Below are 25,122 nucleotides of genomic sequence, written 5' to 3' on the forward strand. Positions count from 1 at the left end.
TCACAAATTATATATTGTGTATTGAAAATCAGTTTATTTGTCAAAATTATTTTTTTGTAAATTGTGAAAATATCCTTGAGGTGTGTTAGGAGGTTGATGTCCCATTACTTTAATAGAAGATATAAAGTTCATAAATTTTAATTGAGTTGATCTTTGACCATAATTGTAATTATACCTTTCAGAGGGAAAATTTTGACATTGACGGTCTTTTCTCAAGTTACAAAACATTTTTTTAAATTTATATTTTGCAATATATCAACAAAGAATTGTTTAATACTGACAACATTAATAATAGCAGTAATAGTAATAATCATAATAATAATAAGAAGAAGAAGAAAATAATGATAATAATAAGAAGAAGAAAAGAATGATAATAATAATAATAATAAGACGAAGAAGAAAAGCATTTCTATAGCACTTACGCTAAACAAATTTTACAATTCTAACCCATGCTTTTACTGAGCGGATGACAGGAAACACATTATTAAAACATGAGAAATTCTTCTATGACATTCATATTGCAAGGACATTTTAAATTTAAAAGTATAAAAAATTAGAACAAAATAAAACATCTAGAAAGATGAAACGAAGAGAAAGGCTGATTGCACGAACGAGATGTGTTTAAAAAATAAATAAATAAAAAGAACAAACCCCAGAATATTTCTATGTCATGAAATTTTTATTTTTTTTTATGGAAAGTTTGATAGGGGAGGGTGAATCGGCTTTGATGTTAATAAATACAGATTGGGACTTTTGCACAGCATTATGAATTACTTGTGCTACATTTACGTTATTATTAATTATCTATGCTACATTATATGTTTTTATCATTCCTTTAACAAATATGTTGTTTTGATGTTTGCTTTCCTCTCCATTTTTCGTCCTTCCTGTGTTTCCTTTAACTTTCTTTGGCATGTAATCTGACATTTTCTCTATGTTGTGCTCTAACACCATATGCATGCTTCAGAACATCAACGTCAGGAAAGGAGAAGAAGGAAAGAAATGGATCAAGGTGATCGCAGTGATGAGGTAGATTCCGCACACAGGCGTTCCCATGCACGCAACGATGGGGACGGGCCTCAAAGGACTCCCGACAGTAGTCGGAGATCGAAAGGCGACCCACCAGCCTCTCCTAGGAAGTCTGCTCGAGGAGAAAGTATGTTGTTATCATCCTGTATATCAATCATTGTGACCATTTCTGATGTGCTAATCTCATCTTGTCACCTCTGGTCGCTTTCAGTGCACTCAATTTTTTCAAGGTTGCCTAGAATTCCAGTTTAAAAAAAAATTATCATTACATTTTTAAAGGGTGATAGCATAAATTACATCCATCCAATTTTAATTTCAATTTTACAGCTTCGATATTTGAAAGACAAGGAAAATAAATGGCCTTACATATAAATCAGAAATCATTATATTGTATGCGGCTGATGTCGTTGAGAATCCCGTTTCGCATATTATGAGGCAATACTTCAAAAGAAAAACATCACTATTTTAATGGTTTTAGTGTTATCGTTTAAGGTTGTAAAACAGACACCTGAGGACCTTTTGATATTGACTTATTTTATTTTTTTAATGCTTTAGGATTATCTAGAGGTGTAATATTTTGTTAGATTATGAAACTTATTCTCAATTCCTTTGTGGGGTTGGAGTGCTTTGTTTGATCTTTATTTTTTGTAAATTTCTCAACAATCGACTCATCAAGCCATTCCTTCATTAGTTCATGCATTCATAAATTGATCGACTAATTCATTCAATCATTCATTCATTCATTCATTTATTCATTCGTTCACTCATGTGTTTGTCTAGTCATTCATAACTTATCTTTTTTTAAGTTGTAACAATTTTTTTTATTTATTTACATTTTTCTTTATTTTAATTTAATCTTTTTTGTTTTCATCCAATCTTGGGATTGTAGATGGTTCAATTTACAAGAGTCAATATGATTTTTTGTTTTGGGATTCTTTTCTCTAGTTCCAGATTTATAATTTCGTTTTATGTTCAGAAAATGCATCATTCAAACAGTTTTCTAATTGTCAAATTAATGATATGAAGAGAGAAGCTTTCCCCTTTATATCCTTATTCTTTGTATTTGTTCGTGCGTATGTATGTGTTTTTGTATGTATGTACGTGTTGTATGATCATGTGTCTCACCTTGTAATTTGACTGGTCGACAGATCTGTTCTGTGTGTGTTTTTTTTTTTTTGGTATGATTTGTAATTCCATTTGTTGAATTTTGATGTGATTGTGTATGTGTGCAGTGTGGAAGAATGTGTTTTGCTTCTGATTGTTATGGTGTATAGTGGGCTATAAAATTTGTTGTCTATGAGGGCATGTATTAAATATTTCTCTTTTCTTTTTTTTTCTTTTTTTTTTTTTTTTTTTTTTTGGTTAATAAGGTTTGTTGTGGGTAGATAATGTCATGACATTTTTCTTCAAGGCACAAGTTGCATTTGCTTCTTGTCATACAATAAACTTTTTGGGTTGAAACAATACCTAATGTGTATACCCAATACCACTAATGTCATGTGATGTGACTGATTTTGCATCTCTCAAGTTCCAGACATGCTTTTTAAATGAACTTGATGTTCGTTTTTTGCTGGGTGTAAAAGCGGAGACCTGTTGATTGTATCGTGTTTTGAAATGCCCCTCTGTAAATCCTATGTTGCCTTATAAATGATGCTGGATTCGAGATATTTTCCTTGGAAGGGACTCGTCTTTTGTTTCCTACAGTTGTATTGGTTTCTGAATCTGAATGTTACCCGAAGTCGATCCAATTTTGAGCATTTGTATTCGAGGCCGGAGAGAGTTGTTGAATGTGTCATTTGTGTTGAGGCTGAAGTAGTTTGATAATCCTCAGTTGAAGGTGTCTAAATCTGTTGTGTTCACACATGAATCGGGAAGAGTATTCCAGTCTTTGATAGTGAGGGATGCTGATGAATATTTGCAGATGTTTGACTTTTTTAGATTGGTGTGTTAGTGTCTTTGTATTGTGAGCATTTGCTATACGCCTGTTATGAGCTGTGTACTAATACTTTCAATATAGCTCTTTCACGAATAGCTTTATGCAATGCTGTTTCCGGTAGTTATTTTTTTTAGAAGTTGATTTTAAAAATTTGAGGCCTATTATAGTTGTGACATTGTTGTGGAAAGCGGGATGGAATCAAATTATTTGTTTTTTTCCCTGTTGGTCTGAATTAAAGTTTCTTTGTTTAGGTTCCAAAGATGTAATGTGTATGTATGTATGTATGTATGTATGTATGTATGTATGTATGTATGTATGTATGCATGCTGTGTTAACCCTTCCATTCTTTTGTTTTTTTGAAAAATTTATAACTTTTTGATTTATAATGATGTCCAACAACTAACAAATCCCTTCCCGTATATTTTAGTAACCAGGGCTGAGAATCTTCCGCCTAAATGGTGGTTTATCTCCGCCCATCACCATCAAAATTCTGCCTTTTTCAAAAAATTTTAATGAATAAAAAAGACTCACCACAACCAGTACATCAACATCCCTACCACTACCACTACTACAACTACCACCACATTATCATCCCTACCACCACATCATCATTCCTATACTATCACCACTACTACTACAACCACCACCACCACACTATCATCATCCCTACTACCACTACTACTACAACCATCACCACATCATCCCTACCACCCCTATTGCTACAACCACTACCACATCATCCCTACCACCACTATTGCTACAACCACCCCCACATCATCCCTACCACCCCTACTGCTACAACTACCACCACATCATCATCCATACCGCCACTTCTACTACAACCACCACATCACCATCCCTACTACAACCACCACCACACCATCATCCTTAAGACCACTACTACTACAACCACCACCATATCATCATTCCTACCACCCCTACTACTACAACCATCACCACATCATCATCACTACCACCATTACGACTACAAACACCATGACATCATCATCCCTACCACTACCACTACTACAACCACCACCAACATCATCTCTACCACCACTACTACTACAACCACCACCACACCATCATCCCGAAGACCATTACAACTACAACCACCACAACATCATCAACCCTACCACCACCATTACTACAATCACAATATGTTGTAATGATACTTTCAACTTTTGAAATTCCTACTAGCATTGTTAGAAATCGCTGCGAGACACATTATTTTGGATTGCATCTCAGTAAATTTTAATACAATTCAAATCTATAAGTTATCATCGCATGGATGGGCCTTGATCTATGCGCTGAAAAATGTCCTCCTTTTTTGTGACCAGTCTTTCTCACCCCTGGTAACATGTAGATAGTTTTTATACTTCAATGCAAGCATTTAACTTTATGACAATCTGGATTTTTAAAAAAAATTAAATATTCAAAAATTGTATTTTCCTTTGCATGACAATCCAGTGTCGCTAGAGTTTTTTAACTATTAGATTAACCTTGCATGTAATGTTAGAAATGAGATATGAAGACTTATGTCTCGGAAAGATAAGTTTTTTTTCCCCGTTTTTTTGTTTTGTTTTGTTTGTTTTTAAAAAAAATAAATCTTATTTCTCTTGTTTAATTTACCTTTCAAGACCTTTTTTTTTCATGGCTTATACAGAGGATCATACTCTTTTGTTTCTTCTCTCTTTTTCTTTTAAAATCAAATTTAAGGTGTGAAAAATTTACAATCCTGGTTTGCTTGAATTTTTATTTATTTATGTTGTTTTTTAAAATATTATTTCTTTTAAAGATTTATATTCAGTTGATTTTGCAGTGCTTCAATTTGGCTATTATCTTTATTTGTACTTATTTATAGTCTTTTGTTTGGTGAACAATTAACATTGCATGTGGGAGAAATCGCTTTTCACCTACAGGAGTTCACATTATTGGTTGGGAATTTAATGTATAGTGATTTTTAACCTGGCGGTGATGGAATGAGCTAACCAGACCTCTGCTTGCTTGACGGGACATTTTGGGATTTTTGTTGCCTGCTATTTCTACTACTACCACATTGGCTAAAATGGGAAAAGAAAGAAGGGAAGAATGACTGAATATGCCATTATTCTTGCCTCCGAGCAGATAGTGGAAGAAGTAGAGAGACGGATGAAAGTTCGTTGAAACCAACTGTAAAAAGGTCTCGCTCCAAGTCACCATTTAGCAAGTTGTTTGGACGACACAAGGACAAGGATTCAGAAACTGGCGGTCCAAGTCGTCAAGATTCAGCATCATCATTTGAGGTTGTCCTGTCTCAACAACCACATAGTAGTCCCAGGATGGATGGTTGGTGAACTCTCATAATTGTATCATTTTCTGAGGATTATATGTCAGGATTAGAAAGCGTTTAAGCGGTTACGATTACTCCTCTGTAAGACCCAATATCTCAAGAACAGTTGATTTTTTTTTTTCTCATGAAGTATTTTTGAGGTTATTGATATACCAGAAGAGAAATTTATTGATGATATAATGTTTATTGGACATATATATTATATTCATTTATACACTCAGATATATTGCCATAAATTGAAGGTTGCTAATAATGAGGACGTTTATGTGTTTGGTCTTGCACATATAACAGATATTTAATATTCCAATAGTTGTCTTAATCCTTTGAATCCCAGACTAGCATGATACACTGACAAAATGAATTGGATTTCTTGTGATGTGCAATTTAGAATTGCATGGTGTTTTGTGTATAGAGCATTGTCATTAATCTCTTTTTATGTGTACGTTAATTAAGCAGCATTATATTGTTTTTATATTATTAATTATTTCTGGATTGTTTGTCTCTTTTAATGATTCCTGTACTTTTAGCTCGTACCTTGTGTGATTAATGTTTTGTTGTTTGTGTTTTGTTTTGTTTTACTTCAAAAGATCATTATTATTCATGGCACACACGTGTTAATAATTGTTCCATATTTACAGCATATCGTATTTTCATGTGATTTCTCAGTCATAATGGTTTTCATTCATTCACCTTGATTTTTATAACACACTAAGTTTGTTAAATGTTTGTTATTCTATTTGTTGTACCTAACCATTCAACTTTATCAACTTTATATTAGATGTAGAAATTTTAACACATTTTTAATTTGTTTACTTACTTCATTGACCTTAAATAATTCTCATGCTTTATGATGATAGTTCTCATATTCCTATTTTTGTATGGGTTTGTTGTTTTGTATTCTTGTTTTTTGTTTTTTGTTTTGTTTTGTTTTTTTTTGTGTGTGTGTGTGTGTGGGGGGGGGGGGGGGGGGGGGGGTTAGGATGTTTCTTTTTGTTGTTTTTTTTTTTTGTTTTTCTTTATCAAATGAATAAGAGCATAAAAGGAAATATGTATACTAAGGAAATTTGGTTTGAAGAGAAAAAAAACTGAGAGGATGAAGCTTACATTGTTTTGCCTTATCTTACCTCCACAGAAGCAGCAGCCCCAGCAGAATCAGTCCATGAAGAGGGAATGTTACAGAGGAAACACGAAATGGAGGCTGGAGAGAGAAAGGCTGGAAACAGGTAACAACATTCTGTTAACTTTACTTTTCACAATAGTGGATTATTTTAATCTTTCATTACGATACCGTCAACAGATGGGAGGAATGGGCAGACATTTGTCATCCTAGAGTACGGGCAGCCAACATTAATGAGGACGATGCTGGATAGAGAGAGAGAGAAAATCTTTCATTCATCTTTATAGATGTGTTTTGTGTGTGTGTGTGTGTATGTGTGTGTGTGTGCGAGTGTGTATAACCCTATTTCTTTGGCCGTATGTTTCTGTGTGTGTGTGTTTGTGTATTTGTGTACCAGTATTTGTATTTGTCTGTTTTTGGCATGTTTTGTATTAGTGCAGGACTGATTTCCTTATATACTGTGCAACAAAATAAATTACACTTACAGAATGAGGCTCTTGCACATAGACGTCTATTGATGTACTCATAATCAGAGAAAGAAAATTTAAAATGTGAAGCTTTAAAGGAAGAAAAGAAAATTTGCATGGTATATTGTTACAAATGGATAAAACTACAAGATTAAGATTTCACACTCTTACTCATCTTTAGCTATTGTCCCGCTTTGCAGAGGTTTTATTTTGCTGATCTAAGATTCATAATCGCTTACATTTTATATCGAAATTTATGTCAAATGGTTAGACATAGTGCATATATATTTCATATACTTTCATAGGGTGATTAAACCATATTTTAATATCCTTTTCAAAATCATTTTGGTCAGCAGCTACCCAGATGCCTCCTTGATTCTCTTTCACATTTTATTCTGAAAAATCCTTTCTGTACCATTCATAATTCTCACTTTGGAAATGAGTGATTCAATGGGATACTAATCATATTGAAATGCTTTTCCCATGGCTTTGGAAGGGGGCAAAGATTACCTTCTCGACATGCATTTGTTGAGAAAAGATATTTTTGCAAATGGAGGTAGTCCTTCAGAGCAATCCCATGGAGCCAGAGTTTATCCCAGTTTTTATAGGGTGAAATGGTCAGTAGAAATTGCTCACCACCCTTTGGATAGGATGCTAGTCTATCGCAAAGTACTTTCCATCAGATCTTTTAATCCATCTTAACTATAATTCAAATTTTAATTATGTTTACCATGATGTAACAGTTTACAACATCAAAACTTGAACTAAAATATCATTCATTACAATACCAATTTCAGGTCCTGGGAGAAAGTGTTTGTTGTTTTACACGAATCACAGATCTCTTGTTATAAGGACCAAAAGCATGCCAAAGGGGTAAGAACAAGTTAAGATAATAGTTCTGTCAGCACTGTTTTAAAAAAATTATAAATTCAAGAAATTGAAAGCAGTGGCTTCTTTTATCTTTATCAGCTGGCAAAACTCCTCATTTGATATGTGATCTAAAAAAACGTAGTCCTTCAGAGAGCCGGAGTTTATCCCGGTTTCTATAGCGTGAAACAGACGATAATAATTGCTTTCTACCCTTTGGATAGGACGCTAATAGACCCAGCTACCCGTTTACTGCTGGTTGGACAGGGGGGGGGTCAGATAAAACCTCGACTGCACCCAGAGTCGATCTTGGTCCCTTTGCGCGTGAAGCGAGTGCTCTACCAACTGAGCTATCAGGACCTCCTGAGCTAATGGCAACAAGCATTTTATATTTTTAATTCCAGTCTTCAAGAACTGGAATAAATTCTAGGCACCTCCATGAAATATAGAGTGCTTAGGCCACTGGGACCCCCCCTCCCCCCCCCCTTTGGGAGTTTATGCCACTATGTTTTTCAAATAATAGAACTTATTGGCCATACAAATTCCACTGTTACCGTAAAAATAAGTGTCATTTAAGAGAGTTATGGCCCTTTGAAAAAAGTGAGTTGTGTCCCCTTGCAAAATAGAGACAACATTTCTTTCAAAGGCTCTGGAGACTACAATATTAATTCAAATATATGCAAATTGGGTATCAAACTGAAGGAAATTGAATATACTATCAAACTATGTGCACAAGCTTTCAATTTGTAAATATTATATAGATTCACAGAAAGTTGAAACAATTTGTCAGTAATCTCATGAAGTGTCATATCTAAACTTATGGGCTATTTCAGTGTTTTACACAAAAATTATTTTAAATATGGCCAAAAACAGCATGTTCATTAAAAATGTAGCACTGAAGAAAGCCATGGCCCAAGCCTCAACAACAACCTTCATATTTCTCCGTCACAGGAAAAACTAAAAGTGTACGCAACCCTTAAATTTTTCTCCACTTTGTGGGATGCCAAATTCATCGTAATTTTCATTCTTTTTAAACATGGTATTGATGTCCAGTTGTCACATTTAAAAGTAAGTTGAAGGTGTGGTAAAAATAATAGATATATCATGAAAAAAGACTAATTTGTTCACAACCCAAGTGAAGCATCATTACCGAAGACTTTTGAACGAAATCGCATGTTATATTATGAAAAATAATTGATACTCAAAAGGGATTCTTGATTCAAGATGCAGTAAGTACATAAAAACAATATCCTTATGTGTTTTGCAAACATGCTTTACTCCTTAACAGTTTGCACTGCTCACCAATTTATTACATATCCTCATCATCAGTAGCAAAATCCTCTTCGTCCTCTGAAGTGTCGTCAAGGAAATCACTGTCAAAGCTATCACTACCATCCTCGGCATATGTGTCTTCGTCAGTACTGGTGCAGCTTTCTTCATACACAATTTCCTGCAACTCATCTGGAATGAAAGCATCTTTGAACCACTGTACTTCCAATTCAGTTGCAGAATTTCTCTGCCAAACGTTATCCTCTGGTTTTGGAATGCTAGGATTCTGGCACACTGCATTCCTCCAAATGAGAGTTTGAATGTTGGCTCTTGATATGTGCAGTGACAATACTTGACTACAAGGAGGCATCTGACACAGATCAATTCCACCACTGCATGAGATGGTACCTTTCTTTCCTTTGAAACGCTGGCGAACTATGTCATACCTCACTTTGTTGACACTTGTGCATGAGGTTTTGCCATACAGCTTGCACACAAATGACTCTAACATGAGACAGTCATTACTCGAAACAGCTGCTGATGTTCCAAATCTGGAGAACAGAATTCTAAGGTCTTCCTCCTTTTGAAGAAATTTTAGAGCTTTCGGCTTTCCTTGCCCAGCAAAGCAACTTGTTGTGTCACAGCCTGTGAATGCATGGACACCAAGTAATGCATCACACATCTGTTTAGACAAAGTCTTTGCAATCTGAGAGACATTGATTTGTCGCCTGTTGTTGCTACAGCCAGTATCAAAAATCAGGGTCTTTCCAATTGTCTCTGAGAATGAAAGGAGAAATAAGAAGACATCCGTGTCTGGTGATCTGACAACAATTGTTTCACAGTTTGGTTGGCGGGAAGCATATTGACAGTGCAGTATAATTCGTGTGTCTGCCTCTTCCTGTGATGAGTAGAGATCTAGACAAGGTACAGCTGTGGTAAATTCATCCGTGTCACTGTAAAGTAAGGTGCATCTCTCTTCACAGACAAAGAAGATTTCCCTGTTTCTCAGTTTCTTTGCATATTCGTTACTTTCCCATTCCTTGAGGAGAAACCTGATAAGGGATCTTTTGTTATCAACGCAGCTGAGAAATGATTTCCAACGTCTGGGCACTGTTGTTTCAGATCCTCTTAACAAGTATGCATTATCTTCAGAAGATCATCTCCTCAATCTCTCACAACCTTTGATTGAATCTTCTATGTAAGTATCAGTCACAAAGTGTACACAAGCTGCTTGTGGTAAGGAGGAACATGTAAGTACTTCACCAAATGTATTTGGGATTGCTGACAGAGTTTGTAACAGTGCATTGCCATCAACAATGTAAACGGTGTTTGTTTTTTTTGTGCATAATCCTCGAACATTAATGAATTGTCAGGCGTGAGCTTGTGCAACAGAGTTGCTTTGTTGGTCTTCAGAGGTAAACCATCTGATGAAGCCAGCGACCATGGAGTAGGTGTTAGAGGATATCGAAGAACTTTTTGAAGATCAACACTGTGCTCTTGGGACAAAACAAGAAGCTGGCCAAATAAATTTCTTTGTGCCTTGATTTTGACCACATTCATGTCTTTTTTCACTGTTACCACTTTCCTCAATGATGCAAATGTCTTGGTCTTGTTCCTTTCTAATGGCTTGTGAAATTCTACAGTCTTTTCCTTCAGTCTGTTTTCAACAAAACTTTCAAACAATCTTTTTCCTATTTTTTCCACGGCTAGCAGGTCATCAGCAACATCCTCTTGCACTTTCATTCCTGAAGCTAGACTGACCAGACCATCTTCAACTTCAAAGGGATTGATAAATGCTGAAAATGCCTGGAGGATCTTTTGCACTCGCTTTTCACTTTGTCTTTTTTCTGCAAGGCTCAATTCTTTGTGGGTGTCTATATCCATACAGTTGTTGTTGCTGATCATTCTTTGGGTTGCTGATACATATTCTGCTCGATTGTGTCTTGTTACACTCCAACGGTAATAGCTTGGAAGACTCTTGCTGAACCCAACAATACCTCCTTTTGTCTTTGCATGTTTGTTTATTGTTTGTTCAATGGTCATATCAACTGCTATTCTTCCAGCAGGCGTCCTTGATCTGGAGACACTAAATCCATTATCTTGTAACATTTCTTCTGCCCCCTGGATGGGAATGAATCAGGTTGGCTACTGACACAAAATATACACTGAGATACTTGGCATAATTGTGGTGATTCATGGTAAAAAGCAGTGGGCACAGTTCTTTTAAACAAGATATATGAAGAAGAAAGTTGTTAGTCTTTGTAGCTCGCAGAAACTGGAGGAGAAGCCAAACTCTGTCCATGTATTGGATCCAGTATTGTGCAGTTTTTCCGTACTTTCCTGAGCGGACACTCTCTTTGAAGGCTTCATACTGGGAAAATAACTCAGCATACACAGTTGACTGGAGAATTTTATTAGCTGTATGGCTTGATATTCCTTTGGTGAATTCCTTTATGTAAGGCATGAGGTCTTTACCGAGTTTTGAATCCGTGTCCTGCTCAAATTTTGCAAGCAGAAGTCTCTCTAGAGCCTCCAAAACAGACACATGCACTCGTATAGCCCTGTTGTAGTTCTTTCCACTCATAACCCTATCCATAGAACCATGTGCACATAGCCCTGCTTCAGTCACAATTTCTTCAAAACCAGATCCACTTTGGAGCTTTCCCAGGGCACCAAGATATGACATTATGGTGTGAAAGACACCCAGGTGAATAATGACTGTTTTGTAAAGCTGTGGGTTTTGCCAGACAATATCGTAAGCTTTCTTTGCTACAGCAAGGTCAAATGTTACAAATGTATATGGCTGACCAAGCTCTTGTGTTGCCTCCAAAGATAGTTGTAGCACCTTCTGTACTGTAGCTGCTTCAGTTATGGGAGCATTGATGACAGGCATATATTCAACAATTGAAGGCATGTTGGTTTCATTTTCATTTTGGGGGTTTGGAGTTGTTGATGAAAGCCAACCTTTCCAGCCAGGGAAACGTTCTCCGTCTGAATTCAACTTCATCCTACAGAACACCCACAGAAAATTATCTTGGTGCAGCTGTCTTTCTTGATTGTTTTTTACTGTTGTTGTGGAAACAGTCAGAGAAGGTTCTGCTCTTCCAGTTGCAAAGCAAGGCTGAATTTGGATGGGTTTGAAAGTTGCTGACTTTTTCTTTGTTTTTCCAGTCGTGACATTTTGTTGCTCTATTTTTCTTTCCAAGTTTCCTTCTTTTATTTCTTGGATCATGATGCCATGAGTAGAGTGTGTGGTGCCAGACCCATCAGTGGTCTCGTCTGTGAGATCGAAATTATCCCAGCAAAAATGGGTGATGTTTGGATGTGCCAATGCGACAGAAGGAAGATTTGTGGAGCATTCAACAACACTGTCGCACATTGCAGTCTCCAGTTCCAAAAGATTAGAGTGGGATGCGCAATGTCCAAAGCGGTTAAGGATGTTTATAATCTGAAAACTTCCAGTCAAATGCCTCACAGTCATCCCCAGAAGTAAATGTTTAGGCATTTTCCATTGTCCACAAGTGACATTATATCAAACATCTTGGGCCATGGAACGTACAAGTCTTTCAGACCTACTACTCATATGTCCTGCACCTTGCTTGGATAGGAGTGTAGTAAAAAATTTGATCAGAGCAGAAGGAAGTTGGTCTTGAGCAGATAGCAAATACTCTGATGTGGGGGGGGGGGGGGGCAAGGCATTTGTGAATGATCTTTGAAAGAATCCAGAATCAAATATCTCAAGGTTACAGCAGCTTCTTGCAGTTTTCTTTCCTCTGATGAGGCACTCTCAATTGCAGCTTCAATTGCACAGCCTTTGGGGACTTCATTATTATAGAGAAAATGGCTATCAAAGATTTAAAAACCCTATATAGCTTTGTAAAATATTTTATGATATGAGGCAAAAAATGAGAAATGACAATAAAATTCCACTATTTATTGCATTTGAAGCAATTTTAGGGTGATAAACAATCATTTTATGCACAAAAATGAGTTCACGAAAAATTGCACCCGATGACCTTTCAAGGGCCATAACTCCTGTAAATGATACTTGAAAAAACTGTAACACCCGGATTAATTTGTGTTATATGTCCCTGAAGCATGCCTGAATTGTGCTAGTGCAAAATCCCTCTTGTTTATTCATCCTGAAGGGAAACAAGTACACTGTAATAGATTTTTTTTTCAAATTATAGAGAAAATGGCTATCAAAGATTTAAAAACGCTATATGGCTTTGTAAAATATTTTATGATATGAGGCAAAAAATGAGAAATTACAATAAAATTCCATTATTGATTGTATGTGAAACAATTTTAAGGTGATAAACAACCATTTTATGCACAAAAACGATTTCACAAAAAATTGCACCCAATGACCTTTCAAGGGCCGTAACTCTCGTAAATGACACTTGAAAAAACGGTAACACCCGGATTAATACTCAAGATATATTGCTGTTTCAGAAAAACCATGTGGCGAAAACTCCCCCAGGGGGGGGAGGGTTTCGCCCACTGGCCCATGCACTAATAGGTTTAAAATTGGTTTTAAAACACATGAGATTTATATAGAACAATATCCTTTAAACGTGCTCAAAGTGCTTTACAAGGGGTCTTTAGCTAACAACCACTTAACATTTAGAACAAGACATAATGCCTCTGGGTGGGGTTCCTGACCTCCCATAGTGAGCAGGGAGGTACATACTGTGTCTTCTATCCCCTTATATCTGTTTTCCAACATGCTTTCTGTCTTTGTCTTGGGATGAGATTACTTGGTTCTGTCCTGGCCCTGGCCGGAGTCCTGGCTGGGAGGGAAACAGTCAAATGCATAGTTATTGTTTTGGGAGATGATATTTTTTTCCCTTGTAAATCATCTCTCTGTTATGTATTATTATATTTGTTATTTTTAATGTATAATGTAAGCATTTGAGTGTGTTCCTCTTTGTTGGATTTTGTGCTTGTGTCCGGATGAGACTTATAGGTGATCTCAAACTAAGCATATTGGTGGTATGCTCTTGGAATCTACATCTGATCCCTATTTGTTACCAGTTCCCCTTTGTCTTACTTTCTCTTGGGTGCTTTAATTGTAATTCTAGAACTTTTTACTATCCCATTTTCTTCCTTTTTACTGGCGCTGATATAACCTAAATGTGGTGCAAGCGCTGTAAAGCCCTTAAAAACAAAACAAAAATAATGCCTATTAGTATTAGACAAATTTTTTTTCAGACAGAGACAATGCTTTTATCGCCCAGGTACTCATTTTACACCCGAGCATGGTGAGATAATGTGAGTAAATATCCTTTTCCAAGGACTCAAATATGCACCGCACAGAGGGGTCCTCAAACCGACTTTCCTTCCGAAGGCGAGTGTCATACCACTAAACATAATTGGTATTCATGGTAGCTGCTAACTCATGTGTCATAGACCTTAATCATTAAAGCTGTTAGCCCTTCACACAAATACAACAATGGCATTCACCCTATATTTGTAATTTAGTTGTTACTTAACTCACACCTTCTACCTGTTGCCAAAATGAATTGAGTGGCTATTTGTCTCCTCCATTATTTCCACTGCTTTAATCTTATCCAGTAGACAGGATTTTATTTTTATAAAAGGTCAGATTCTATGAGAAATCAATGGAGACAATGAAAAGCCCTGATTTTTTTTTTTTTTGATTTTTAAAAAATAAAATGAATAAACGTAAGTCACGCCCTCAAATTATAATGAGATGGTATATCCAAAATTTAATGTATAACAAATTAATAAATGTTTTGAAAAATGAAATGTTAATCGTGAATTCAATTGATCTCCCCTTTCACAGGACCCCAACAACAGAGTGCATCATGAGCCACCAATTGATGTATCTGTTGCCAGCTGCAGTGTAGCCTCTGACTACCAGAAACGCCCCTATGTGTTCAGACTCAAGTTGGGCAATGGTGCTGAGTATCTCTTCCAAGCCAAGGATAATGTGAGTAGTTATTAGCATTGTCTCACACAAGTTTTTTTTTTTTTAATTCATCAGGCAGCAGATGCAAGCCAATGGCTTTTTGCCTAGCAAACTGCTGTTACAAAAGTTGCAGACTCAATTTTTTTTTTTTTTAATTTTTTTGGTAATGGGAATAAAATCCTCATTTTGCTTATTGATTTGTTATTATTGTTTAATTATTTTACTGGCAGTATGAGATGACAGCACTGGCTATGAATAGTTGTGTTTTACTAAAGATTCAGAAATGTTGCTTTGAGATTTATGGCCTCTGATGCAGGCCTACTGTGGACAGTATTACTGAAATATATTATCTAAAAATGGGGTAGCCTGTGTCTTATGAAGATCAAAATTACATTTTGTCTCAACTACAGTTTGTTGCTGCATTGTAGCGGTACATTTTTGGACTCACCATTTGATCTAAGTTAGGTCTGAGGATTTGAGCCGACAATAAACACCTCAAAGTGTACTCCTAGGAAAGACTTGCGTCCTATTTAAAATTGTGCCAAGTAATTGTAACTCTGTTTAAGGATAAACTTTGGCTGTGAAGGATTACAACTTCATTAAATCAAAGATGATGTGGGGAAAAAATACTCTTTCATATCTTTTTATCCCTTTTTATTTCTCTATATTTTTTTCCTCCCGCACCACCTCAAAAAAAAAAGAAAAAAACAAAACAAAACAACCTTTTCCCTCATTTATTTTCATGTTTAAAAATAACACACCAAAAAAACTGTGGGTTTAACACCTTCACTGATAACTGAAGAAAATTGTATTGTACTCGGTGGGAAATCAAAATTGACTTACATTAGTAGTCTTTAAACTTTGCATAAGATCCAATACAGAACAAAACAGAAGCAGATTCTTTCAATGACATCTTTTCATGGTTGTTTTGTTTTTATTTACTTGTTTGTTTTTAAAAACGATGTTTCGATTTTCTACAAATTAGATCAATTACAATGTCTCATTGACAATAATTTTGTGGTAGATGAAGAGGTTTTAGATTTTAGCATGAGTTTTATGAAGATAACTATACCTGTACTTGGTCCCCTCTATTCTTAACAAATAGGCTGAAATGGAGTCATGGATTTCACGCATCTCATCAGCAGCAGAAGCACCATCAGCATCATCGGCTCAAGGAAAATCTCAAACCTTGCCTGCAACCTCGCGCAGTGAGAAGGACAAGCCCAAGAAACAAGGGTTCTTTACATTGAAGAAGAAATAAGTTAATACCAAGATAACTAATCATTCTTTTAGAATAACAACTTATGTCATTTGTTTGTAATTTGTCATACAATTTTTTTTCATAACGGTGATAAAGATTCGGTAGTTATATATGTGAGAATAATGGACGTTATACATGCGTGCTTCACTTCACACTTCTTCATTGTGGAAGAAGAATTATGCGTAGCCCAATTTATGTATTGAAATGTTTACACATTTTCTACCTTAACATTATTGATTTTCTAAAAATATATGTAGCTGTATGGAATCTCAGGAGGTTTATTATTTTTATATAATAAATGTTCTTGTAATTTTTATCACATTTCATCAGAATATTTTAAGCTGCCACCGCTGACAAAAACTGAAAGAAGTGTTATGACAGAATTGCTGTGAGAACATGGATTACGTAATAAAGACCTGCCCATTTAGAAAATGACATTTTGAATAAAGTCATGTTTCATTCTAGAAACCTCTTCTTACAACTTCACGAGGTCAAAACTTCATCATCCTCATGTTTCATTCCAGAATTTAACAGAAATGATGTCCAAAACTTTTCAGATATATATTGTTTTCTAACAACTGCTGTGATTTTCACTTATTTTGCTTTGGGGATTTTATTTTTTTATTTTCTTGTTGCTTTTTGTAAAATTAGGAATTCAATACATAGAATATTATACATGTGACTTGTGGCCGCTTTGTCAAGAAATGACATAATTAAGAGTTTTTGGGATTTGCTTTTTTTGTTTTTTTTAAATTTTCGAACATACCCTTTTCGGTTTTTGATCTTGAAATCTCTTACGCTTAAGACCTCTGTTACATGACGTGACAATTTTTTAAAACAATTTTTTTTTTTAGAATTTCATTCCCCTTTATTTATTTGATTTTGGCTGAGTATGTTATAATTGGAAGATTTTATGTAAACTGTTGTTTATAAACCACATTTGATTTCATTTCGAAAGAAAGAGAAAATCCTTTGAAGTCTTCATAGCTTATTTCCTTGCTTTCGAATCTTTAATTATTCCTCTTTGGAGAAGGAAATAAGTTGGCAAAGTAATTTGATGTCATTGTCAGACTATCCTATGATTTAAAAAACAAATTTGATGTCTCCATCTGTAATGTATTGATACGCACGAGATGAATGGACCAAGCTGAACCATTTCATTTGTCCATATTAATTTTAGCCATCACCCAAGGATAGGACATTTATTTCATAATATACCATAAATGAAGAATATGTATGAGTTTCATTTCATTTTTTACTTATTAATATAAAATTCAAGAAAAACGCAAATTGAAGGTTCCTTCCAATAGATACCATTCTTCACTGAGGACATTTTAGCTCGCATCATGCTGAGTTCATTGTTTAAAAAATTTTCTATAAAAAATGTATTTTTTTTTTTTTAAACCGAGTGATATGACATACTTCTTTGAACATTCATTGAAAAAAATGACTCGCATTGTTATGGCACTGCGTCTCCAATAACAACTGTGTGTGCAGCAAAAGAAAAGACCATAATTGTTATATCTTTTTGATAATGAACTGACTGTACTGGATCTATTTGTATTTTATATGATTACTGAGTCGTTTATATAATGATGATAGTAATAAATTAAATCTGTGTGTAAAAATTGAAATCACATCTTTTCTTTTTCTGTGATCATGTTTGGTGTAGTAACTTGTATTTTGTACAAATAATCATATAGGAAATATAATAGTTGTTAAATGTGCTTAAGATGCTTGCCTCTCTATGACTATGATTGTGAACAAATTGGTTTGTTTTTTGTTTGTTTTGTTCCACAAGACACAGATACTGTTTTTTTTAGTTTTTTTTTTGTTTGTTTTTTTCTCAATTCACCCGTGTTTTACTCCACTCTTGAACATCACAAAAGTATTAGTAATTTTTAAAATGATATTTTTAAATATATATATAAATGTTGAAATATAGTTGTTTTGTTTTTTTTTAAATATTAGAAATAGTTAACTATCCTAATACAATCAGAGAAGTTTACTTTTAAGATTATCACTGTACTACGACAGTTGTATATGCTGAACCTTATTATGTTTAAAATATCTCAGTGTTTTTCTATTTTTTAAAGCAGTTTCGCAATTGCTTATAAAATTTTCAAATCCCCTCCTCCACCCCACAACCCCACAGGCATGCATTTGTATATAGCTCACAGTTTCATTTTGTGTCTATGTCTGTGCTTTCTTGTTCTTTTCTCCTATCTGCCATCTCAAATTACTAACCCGAATTACATCCCTGTTCTTCTTACAAGTTTGTTTTCTTCCCACTACAATGTGTATGAAATACTAGAGTGAACTCGAACCAAGCGTTAGATTGAACCATTGGATTTATCTAGGCAATCATCATCCTTTATTTTGATGGTCTTGTATAATTATAATTATTATTATTATCAATCAATTACTCGCTGCGCTTAAGTCTAATTAATTGTTGAGCTTAACTGATTTGGTTGTGCATTATTTATGATTTTTTTAATTACTATATATTTTGCACAATGATGTAAACTTTGTGAGAGGATTAACAGAAATAAATAAATCACAGTGCAAAATTTGGATTTATTCTGTGTTTATTCTGCCATACTCTGAAAAATACATGTACGGATTTAACATTTTGTTCAGAAAATTAGTTCTTCTTATATTGATCGGTTAAAATAACTCTCATCTTAGTAAAAACTCTCAAACCTGCGACATATTTGAGAGTCTTTGCCAATATGAGAGTCATTTTAATTGATCAATATTTGAAGGACGAGTTTTCTGGCCAAATTTTTTGATTTCTTTTTCAATGCATGGCAGTATTGAGTTGGGTTTTTTTCGCTTTGTATATTTTTTTTTGAATACTCAAAAAATCTAAATCAGAAAATACTTGAACTAACATGAACAGGCAGACATTCCATGACCTTTTCCACTGGGTTTTTTTTTTTACTCTAAATATTTATTTATTTTATTTCAGCCATGGACTGTAACATTATTTAGACTGAATAAAACAATCGATTTCTGTCATTAAACCTAAGGTGTGATTTTTATACTTATTTTATAGTAAATGGTTGTGTTTAGCTTTTATTATTTTATTCAATTACCTGGTCAATTTTCACCATCATCATTACCACAATTATCATTAGTAATTTTTGTATTATTTTTATAATTTTTTTTATAAATCGCCTTCCAATTTTCTAAACGAGCTTAGCTGTGAAGAATGATAACAAATTATAATCCAGATTTTTACTGTGTTGATTTTTTTCATAGGATAGTGACTGACATTACGTGCAATGGGTGTATACTGTTGTATATTATTGTATACAAAGTACAATTTAGAATTGAAGCATCTGTCGCTTATCATTTTTTATCTCATAAATATCGTGACGATAACGTTTTCAATGTACTGCATTGTTCAGCAATTTTGATTTGTAATTATATCATTATCATTTACCTTCAGCCTCTATATGTATATGTTATCAATAGCTTTATGAAAATAATGGTGATAAATCACATATTTATTTCAGCACAGATACAAAGTGTTGGAAAAGTAGTATTGCCGTTGTTGTTCATTTCTCACATTTTCTCTTCTCTTCTCTTTTTTTTTTCTCTTCCCCTTTTTAAAAAATATTGTTTACAGTGATTGATTAATATTTAATCACTGATTATTAAACTGCCCAATAGTATCTAGGTTTATGACAGAGATTCTGAAAGTGTGATGAGGTTTTGTTGTTTTTTCTAATTTTAACACGCAGCTGATCACTTATTTTCTTTTCTTGTCTTTCTTTTTTCTTTTCTATCCCCCTCCCCCTTCAAGCCATCCCCACTAAATTCATTCATCTTCCTATATCTTCTTTCTATCCAGTGTATCTGTGGGTGCTTCACACTGGTTTTATATTTGCTTAAATAAAAATTAAAAATAAAAATTTGAGTAATAAGAAATAAGTTGTTTGTTTGTTCAGTTAATGACCAGGGTTCCTGCAGCCTCATTAAATGCAAGGACTCCTTGTAAACTCTCCGATTTTGATATTACCACCAAAATATCCTTGAAAACTCTTGTTAAGCTTGGATAAACTAAAAGGGATTTTTTAAAATACTTTTATTTCTTTCACAATGCAACATACATACGACGATGATCTAAAAATTCTAAAAGCCTGGCAAGACAGAATGAGAATGAAAAAAAAGGAGAGTTGAGACGCTATCATTGCAAGACTAAATGATCTTGTTCGGGTTGTGGGGGTTTTGCATGGATGACACAATGAGGAGGGAACTGGGTGGGGTTCTTGACTTCCCATAGTGGGCAGGGAGGCACTTACTGTGTCTTCTATCCCCCTATATCTGTTTTCAAACATGCCTTCTGTCTTTGTCTTGGAATGAGATTACTTGGTTTTGTCGGGGCCCTAGCTGGGCGGGAAACAGTCAAATGTATAGTTAGCATTTGAGTGTATCTCTCTTAGTTGGGGCCTGTGCTTGTGTCTGGATGAGACTTTTAGGTGATCTCAAGCTAAGTACTTTGATAGTGTGCTCTTGGAATCTACATCTGTTTCCTATTTGAACAAATTCCCCTTTGTCTTACCTTTTCTTGGGTGCTTTAATTGTAATTCTAGAACTTTTTACTATCCCATTTTCTTCCTTTTTACTGGCGCTGATATGGCCTTAATTTGTTGCAAGTGCCGTAAAACCATTAAAAACAAACAAACAATGAGGAGGGAAGGGAAGGAATGATAGACAAAGGCACAATCCATGTGAGGGCTATTGTACAAACTCGTGTTCACGTGCGCGAGTGTGTCATGTGATGACAACTTGTGTATTTCAGTGAATCCAAAGGACTTACCTATGAAATTACGTTCACTGGTGAATCTTTGCACGCACTACACATTCGAATATGTGTAGACTTTTTTTTTTGTGTGTGTGTTTTTATTGCGCTATAAGGAGATTAAAAAATGGGACATGGAGAAGGGAGCGGGGTTGGGGGGGGGGGGGGGGGGGGGAGGAAGAGGGAAGATTGAGAGACACCTTGTCAACAAATTGAGTCTGAAATGAAGGCAATTGGATTCAGTAGTCTGATGTCACGCCGCCCGGCAACGGCGGCCATCTTGGTTCTAAACAAAGAAAATCATTACTTTTTATTCTTCATGCTGGCTAGAACTTTTCATATGCCTTGTGATCAGAATGTGTAAAAGTCAAAACAAGATCAAATTTATGGGGTTTTCCCTCTGGATACGCTTTTATGCTCGCCGGAGAAATATTTCATACGGGCGTCCGCCATTGTTCCGATAGTTTAGAGCCAGTGTTACTAAGTTGGTGGCGTTTTTATGCACCTCCGATAGAGGTGTACAAAAACGCATCGTTTTTATGCACCTCCGTTGACGTTGATGGTAAATTAATGAAAATGTTGCTGCATACGTCCATGAGGTTTAAACAGTTTTAGATTGTAGTTTAGCACGCTACTTAGTGATTACCGATGTAAGTATATACTATGATAATAAATTAAAGAATAACAACAATAATTTTAAAAATCAAAAGTAAAAAGAAACATGGCACACGAATACTGATCTCAAATAAATAAATAATTTTAGAAAATTAAAATCGAAGTTTTTGAGAAAAAAAAAATAAATAAAAATAAAGAAAGAAAGGAAAAAAAAATGATGTCTTTCTCAATAAAGTAATTTTTTTTTAATGTCTACAACCGGAATCGAACCCAGTACTATCAAGGTTAGAGTCTGACAGCTAGTCCACTGCGCTCCGGAGCCACCTAATTGTTCATCACATTTAATGTCTTTCTAAAACAATATTTTAGCTTCAATGCAATTTCTATTTTCTGGTTTTATTTTTCAATTTTTTAAATTATTATTATTTTTATATAAATTCATTAACAAAAACATCCTACAGATGTCACAATATAACTTTCGCCAAGTCCAAATACAGAAACACATTATCGCTGATGAAATTGGGTGGGATGCGCATGCGTGACGGAGGTGTATAAAAACGGTCCGTTATGATACACCGTCGACGGAGGTACATAAATACACTACGTTAAATCAAATCATGAAGTTATCTCGATAATTTGCCAGTATTTGAAAAATGAAATGTTAATCTCTTACCTCCAAACGATATCATACACTCCCGAAAGATTCCATTCACTTCTTTGGTCAATATGAAAATAGTAGATAATCTAAAGAGCAAGCAGTGTTGGTCACAGACTAGGGAGCAGACCAGACAACAGCCACTTTTGAGTGGCTAAATGTCCCTGGTTGCATAAAAAAGTAAATGGCGGCGCTCGACCTCTCATGTTCAGATTCTTTATGGGAGAGTAGATAATGAGTTCCCTATATGGCCATGTCAATCATGTAGACATCCTTTGATGATATAAGCCTACCCTTTGATGTCTGCAGTCGCCTTTTGTTTTCTACGGTCATGGCGTCAAAAATAACTGAACCATCGTTGAAACACTGGAAGACGCTCATGGTATAGTTGCGTCACAATCACCACGTTGCTGAATATATTATCCTGGTAAAAAAGCCAAATTATGTTCTAGTTACATTTGAAACAAACAAAGTATATCACTGATCTCGTCTCATTGAGATATAAAGAATGATATAAAAATCAAGAAAATCGGCCGATAAATAAAAAAAGTTGCTAAAAAAAAGCTAAAATAAACAAAAGCAAAGTTTAAAATCAAATTTATTCGTTAAACAGTTGGTTTTCAACCGATTTTTCTGAAATAAGGACCAATGTTCTTTTTTCAAGCTGATTTCAACAATGTGACTTTCAAATTCCTCAGAATTATATTTTTTACTTTTAGATTTTAGCTTTTAGGCCTACTCAAAAAGGTGTTATATTCCTTGCGTAACAATAGCGTAATACATCGACGGTGAGATTCACAATTCTACACGAATGGACGGTGGCGGCATATCAAAGAGGTGTACCAAATTTATTTACCAACTACTTTTCATAGTGCTAAAATTACAAAGTAATAATTTCGCGTCAGAAAAAATAACTCTCAAGTTCCTATCTCTTTATTACCATAAAATTGATACCACGAATGACAAAATCGCCCCACAAATAAGGGAGATATAAATTATTCATATTTTTAAAAAGTTATTAATATAAACCCGATCATTGGAGCCAAGTCTAAACGTACAAGTAAAAGTGTAGTTTAATATGTCTAATTTGGTTTATCATCATAAACCTGGCCTTTTTTTCTATTTTCCGTCCACAAATCAAGGTTAATCGAGCTCAGTCAAAGACATTCATATAGAGATTAAATCGCACAGCGTCCCTGGTTTCATTTAAAAGAAAATGGCGGCGCTCGACCTCTCACTAGCCACTTTTGATGACGTTTTCCTACCTGTTGTCCCCTCTAGTCCTGTATTCTCTATGGTGTTGGTTATCTGTGTTAGACAGTCAACAGTAAAAGTGCATTTGAAATCACGATTTTAGTTAGGTTTGCTCGTGTGCAGTAGTGAGTTGTTGTTTCAAAAATGTAAACAAAAAGTACACTGTAAAAGTAAATGATTTCGCTTCTCTAAAGGTACGGCTCTCTCTATATATTTAAAGGCATATGGGGTGACTTTGCCTCTATAGATTTGAACAAATTAGATTATATTTAGTATTTTGACAGTTATTTATTTTGATTAAAACGCAAGTCCTCTCACAAGGGAAATAACTACAACAAGCCTGAGAATACTCAAAATGGTCCAAATCGGCAGAGGCAAAGTCACCCCTTGAAGCAAAGTAGCCCCTTCTGGCGGTATATAACATAGAAACACACATACAGCAGGTCAATCGGGTCTTTGTTATTGTTTTTTGCCATCCGCGTTTATGAGTAATGCTCACTAAACTGTATTAACCAGACTATAAATGTTCAAGGTTACACATAGTGTTGTGTTTTTGGTCCGTTATACTTCTGGATGGCAGTGTTGTGAGCTTCTTAGCCAAGCGCATACTATCTATAAATCAGATATAAACCTTTCAAGTGATTTATAGTTATGCGTGTTGGTTGGATTCATTTGGCGGTAGATGTGAGTATTTCACCTAAACGCATAACATTTACACGGAGATGTTCTCTTTAATTACATTCATGTATATCACCATCCCCACCGCCCCCCCCCCTCTCTCTCTCTCTCTCTCTCTCTCTCTCTCTCTCTCTCTCTCTCTCTCTCTCTCTTTCTGGATTTAGTTCTATCTATAGATAGTATGCGCTTAGCTACGAAGCTCACAACACTGCCGTCCGGATAAATTTGCGACCAACACCCAAAACTATTTGTAACCTTGAACATTTATAGTCTGGATAATAGTTTGAGAATTATCTACTCATATACGCGGATGACAAGAAGCAATAACAAAGACCTTAGTGACGTCAACTTCATACTATCTATATTACCTGTTCCAAGCAGTCTCGTGCTATGGGAACCACCTGAGAGAACCAGAAGCAGCAGCAGGCAGAATAAAACTTACTTTGACTGTCTGCTAGATGACACAGGAATGAACACCCGGGAGCTGCGTAAGCTTATGGAGGACAGGACAGAGTGGCGAAGACTTGTGGCTCATGTTGGGCGCCCCAAGGGGCGGCCTAAGAATTTTCTTGAAGATTGATAAAAAAAAGTCGGGTTGAATTTCCAATTAAATTGCTGACACAAAAATCAAAACTTCAAACTTTAATAGCAATGGTTTGGCCACAATTATATTTCCTTGAAGAAACAAAGGAAAAATTATGGAAGTGCTAAATGGTTTCTGCAGCTTTCCGCCTCAATCTTAGTTGGCATTGAATCGACGTGCACTTATTAGCATACGTATCGATAGAATGCGCTTGGCCAAGGAGTTCACAACATTGCCATCCGGAAGTATAACGGACCAACGCACAAACTCTGTGTAACCATGAACTTTTATAGTCTGGTTAATACAGTTTAGTG

At 35.2% G+C, this 25,122-nt stretch overlaps 1 protein-coding gene and 1 long non-coding RNA gene across 16 annotated transcripts in view; one reads left to right on the forward strand and one right to left on the reverse strand.

The window, feature by feature from the left end:
* The window catches only part of LOC144977218 (spectrin beta chain-like), a 110,959-nt gene extending 90,810 nt beyond the window's left edge, over positions 1-20,149 (forward strand). For 7 of the 14 annotated variants that reach the window (XM_078922179.1, XM_078922189.1, XM_078922222.1 and 4 more), the window contains 6 exons: positions 968-1,156; positions 5,093-5,293; positions 6,430-6,520; positions 7,679-7,754; positions 14,827-14,973; positions 16,058-20,149. In XM_078922179.1, coding sequence (XP_078778305.1) covers positions 968-1,156; positions 5,093-5,293; positions 6,430-6,520; positions 7,679-7,754; positions 14,827-14,973; positions 16,058-16,213 — 860 coding nt within the window. In that variant the 3' untranslated portion in view covers positions 16,214-20,149. The remainder of the gene's footprint in view (positions 1-967; positions 1,157-5,092; positions 5,294-6,429; positions 6,521-7,678; positions 7,755-14,826; positions 14,974-16,057) is intronic. The other 7 variants (XM_078922256.1, XM_078922266.1, XM_078922273.1 and 4 more) reach the window with 3 other exon arrangements.
* LOC144977308 (uncharacterized) lies at positions 1,125-24,914 on the reverse strand. 2 transcript variants are annotated; one of them, XR_013646292.1, is made up of 6 exons: positions 24,668-24,914; positions 22,312-22,717; positions 16,025-16,191; positions 6,422-6,659; positions 5,083-5,323; positions 1,125-1,264 (listed from the first exon to the last, which is right to left on the reverse strand). It is a non-coding gene; the product is annotated as an uncharacterized LOC144977308 (long non-coding RNA). The 2 variants fall into 2 exon arrangements; XR_013646291.1 differs by having other exon boundaries at positions 24,594-24,914.
* Positions 24,915-25,122: the final 208 nt, after the last annotated feature.

Source organism: Berghia stephanieae, chromosome 1 (genome assembly GCF_034508935.2).
Source record: "Berghia stephanieae isolate SIO BIC M18660-M18661 chromosome 1, UCSD_Bste_1.3, whole genome shotgun sequence".
Lineage (NCBI taxonomy): Eukaryota > Metazoa > Mollusca > Gastropoda > Nudibranchia > Aeolidiidae > Berghia > Berghia stephanieae.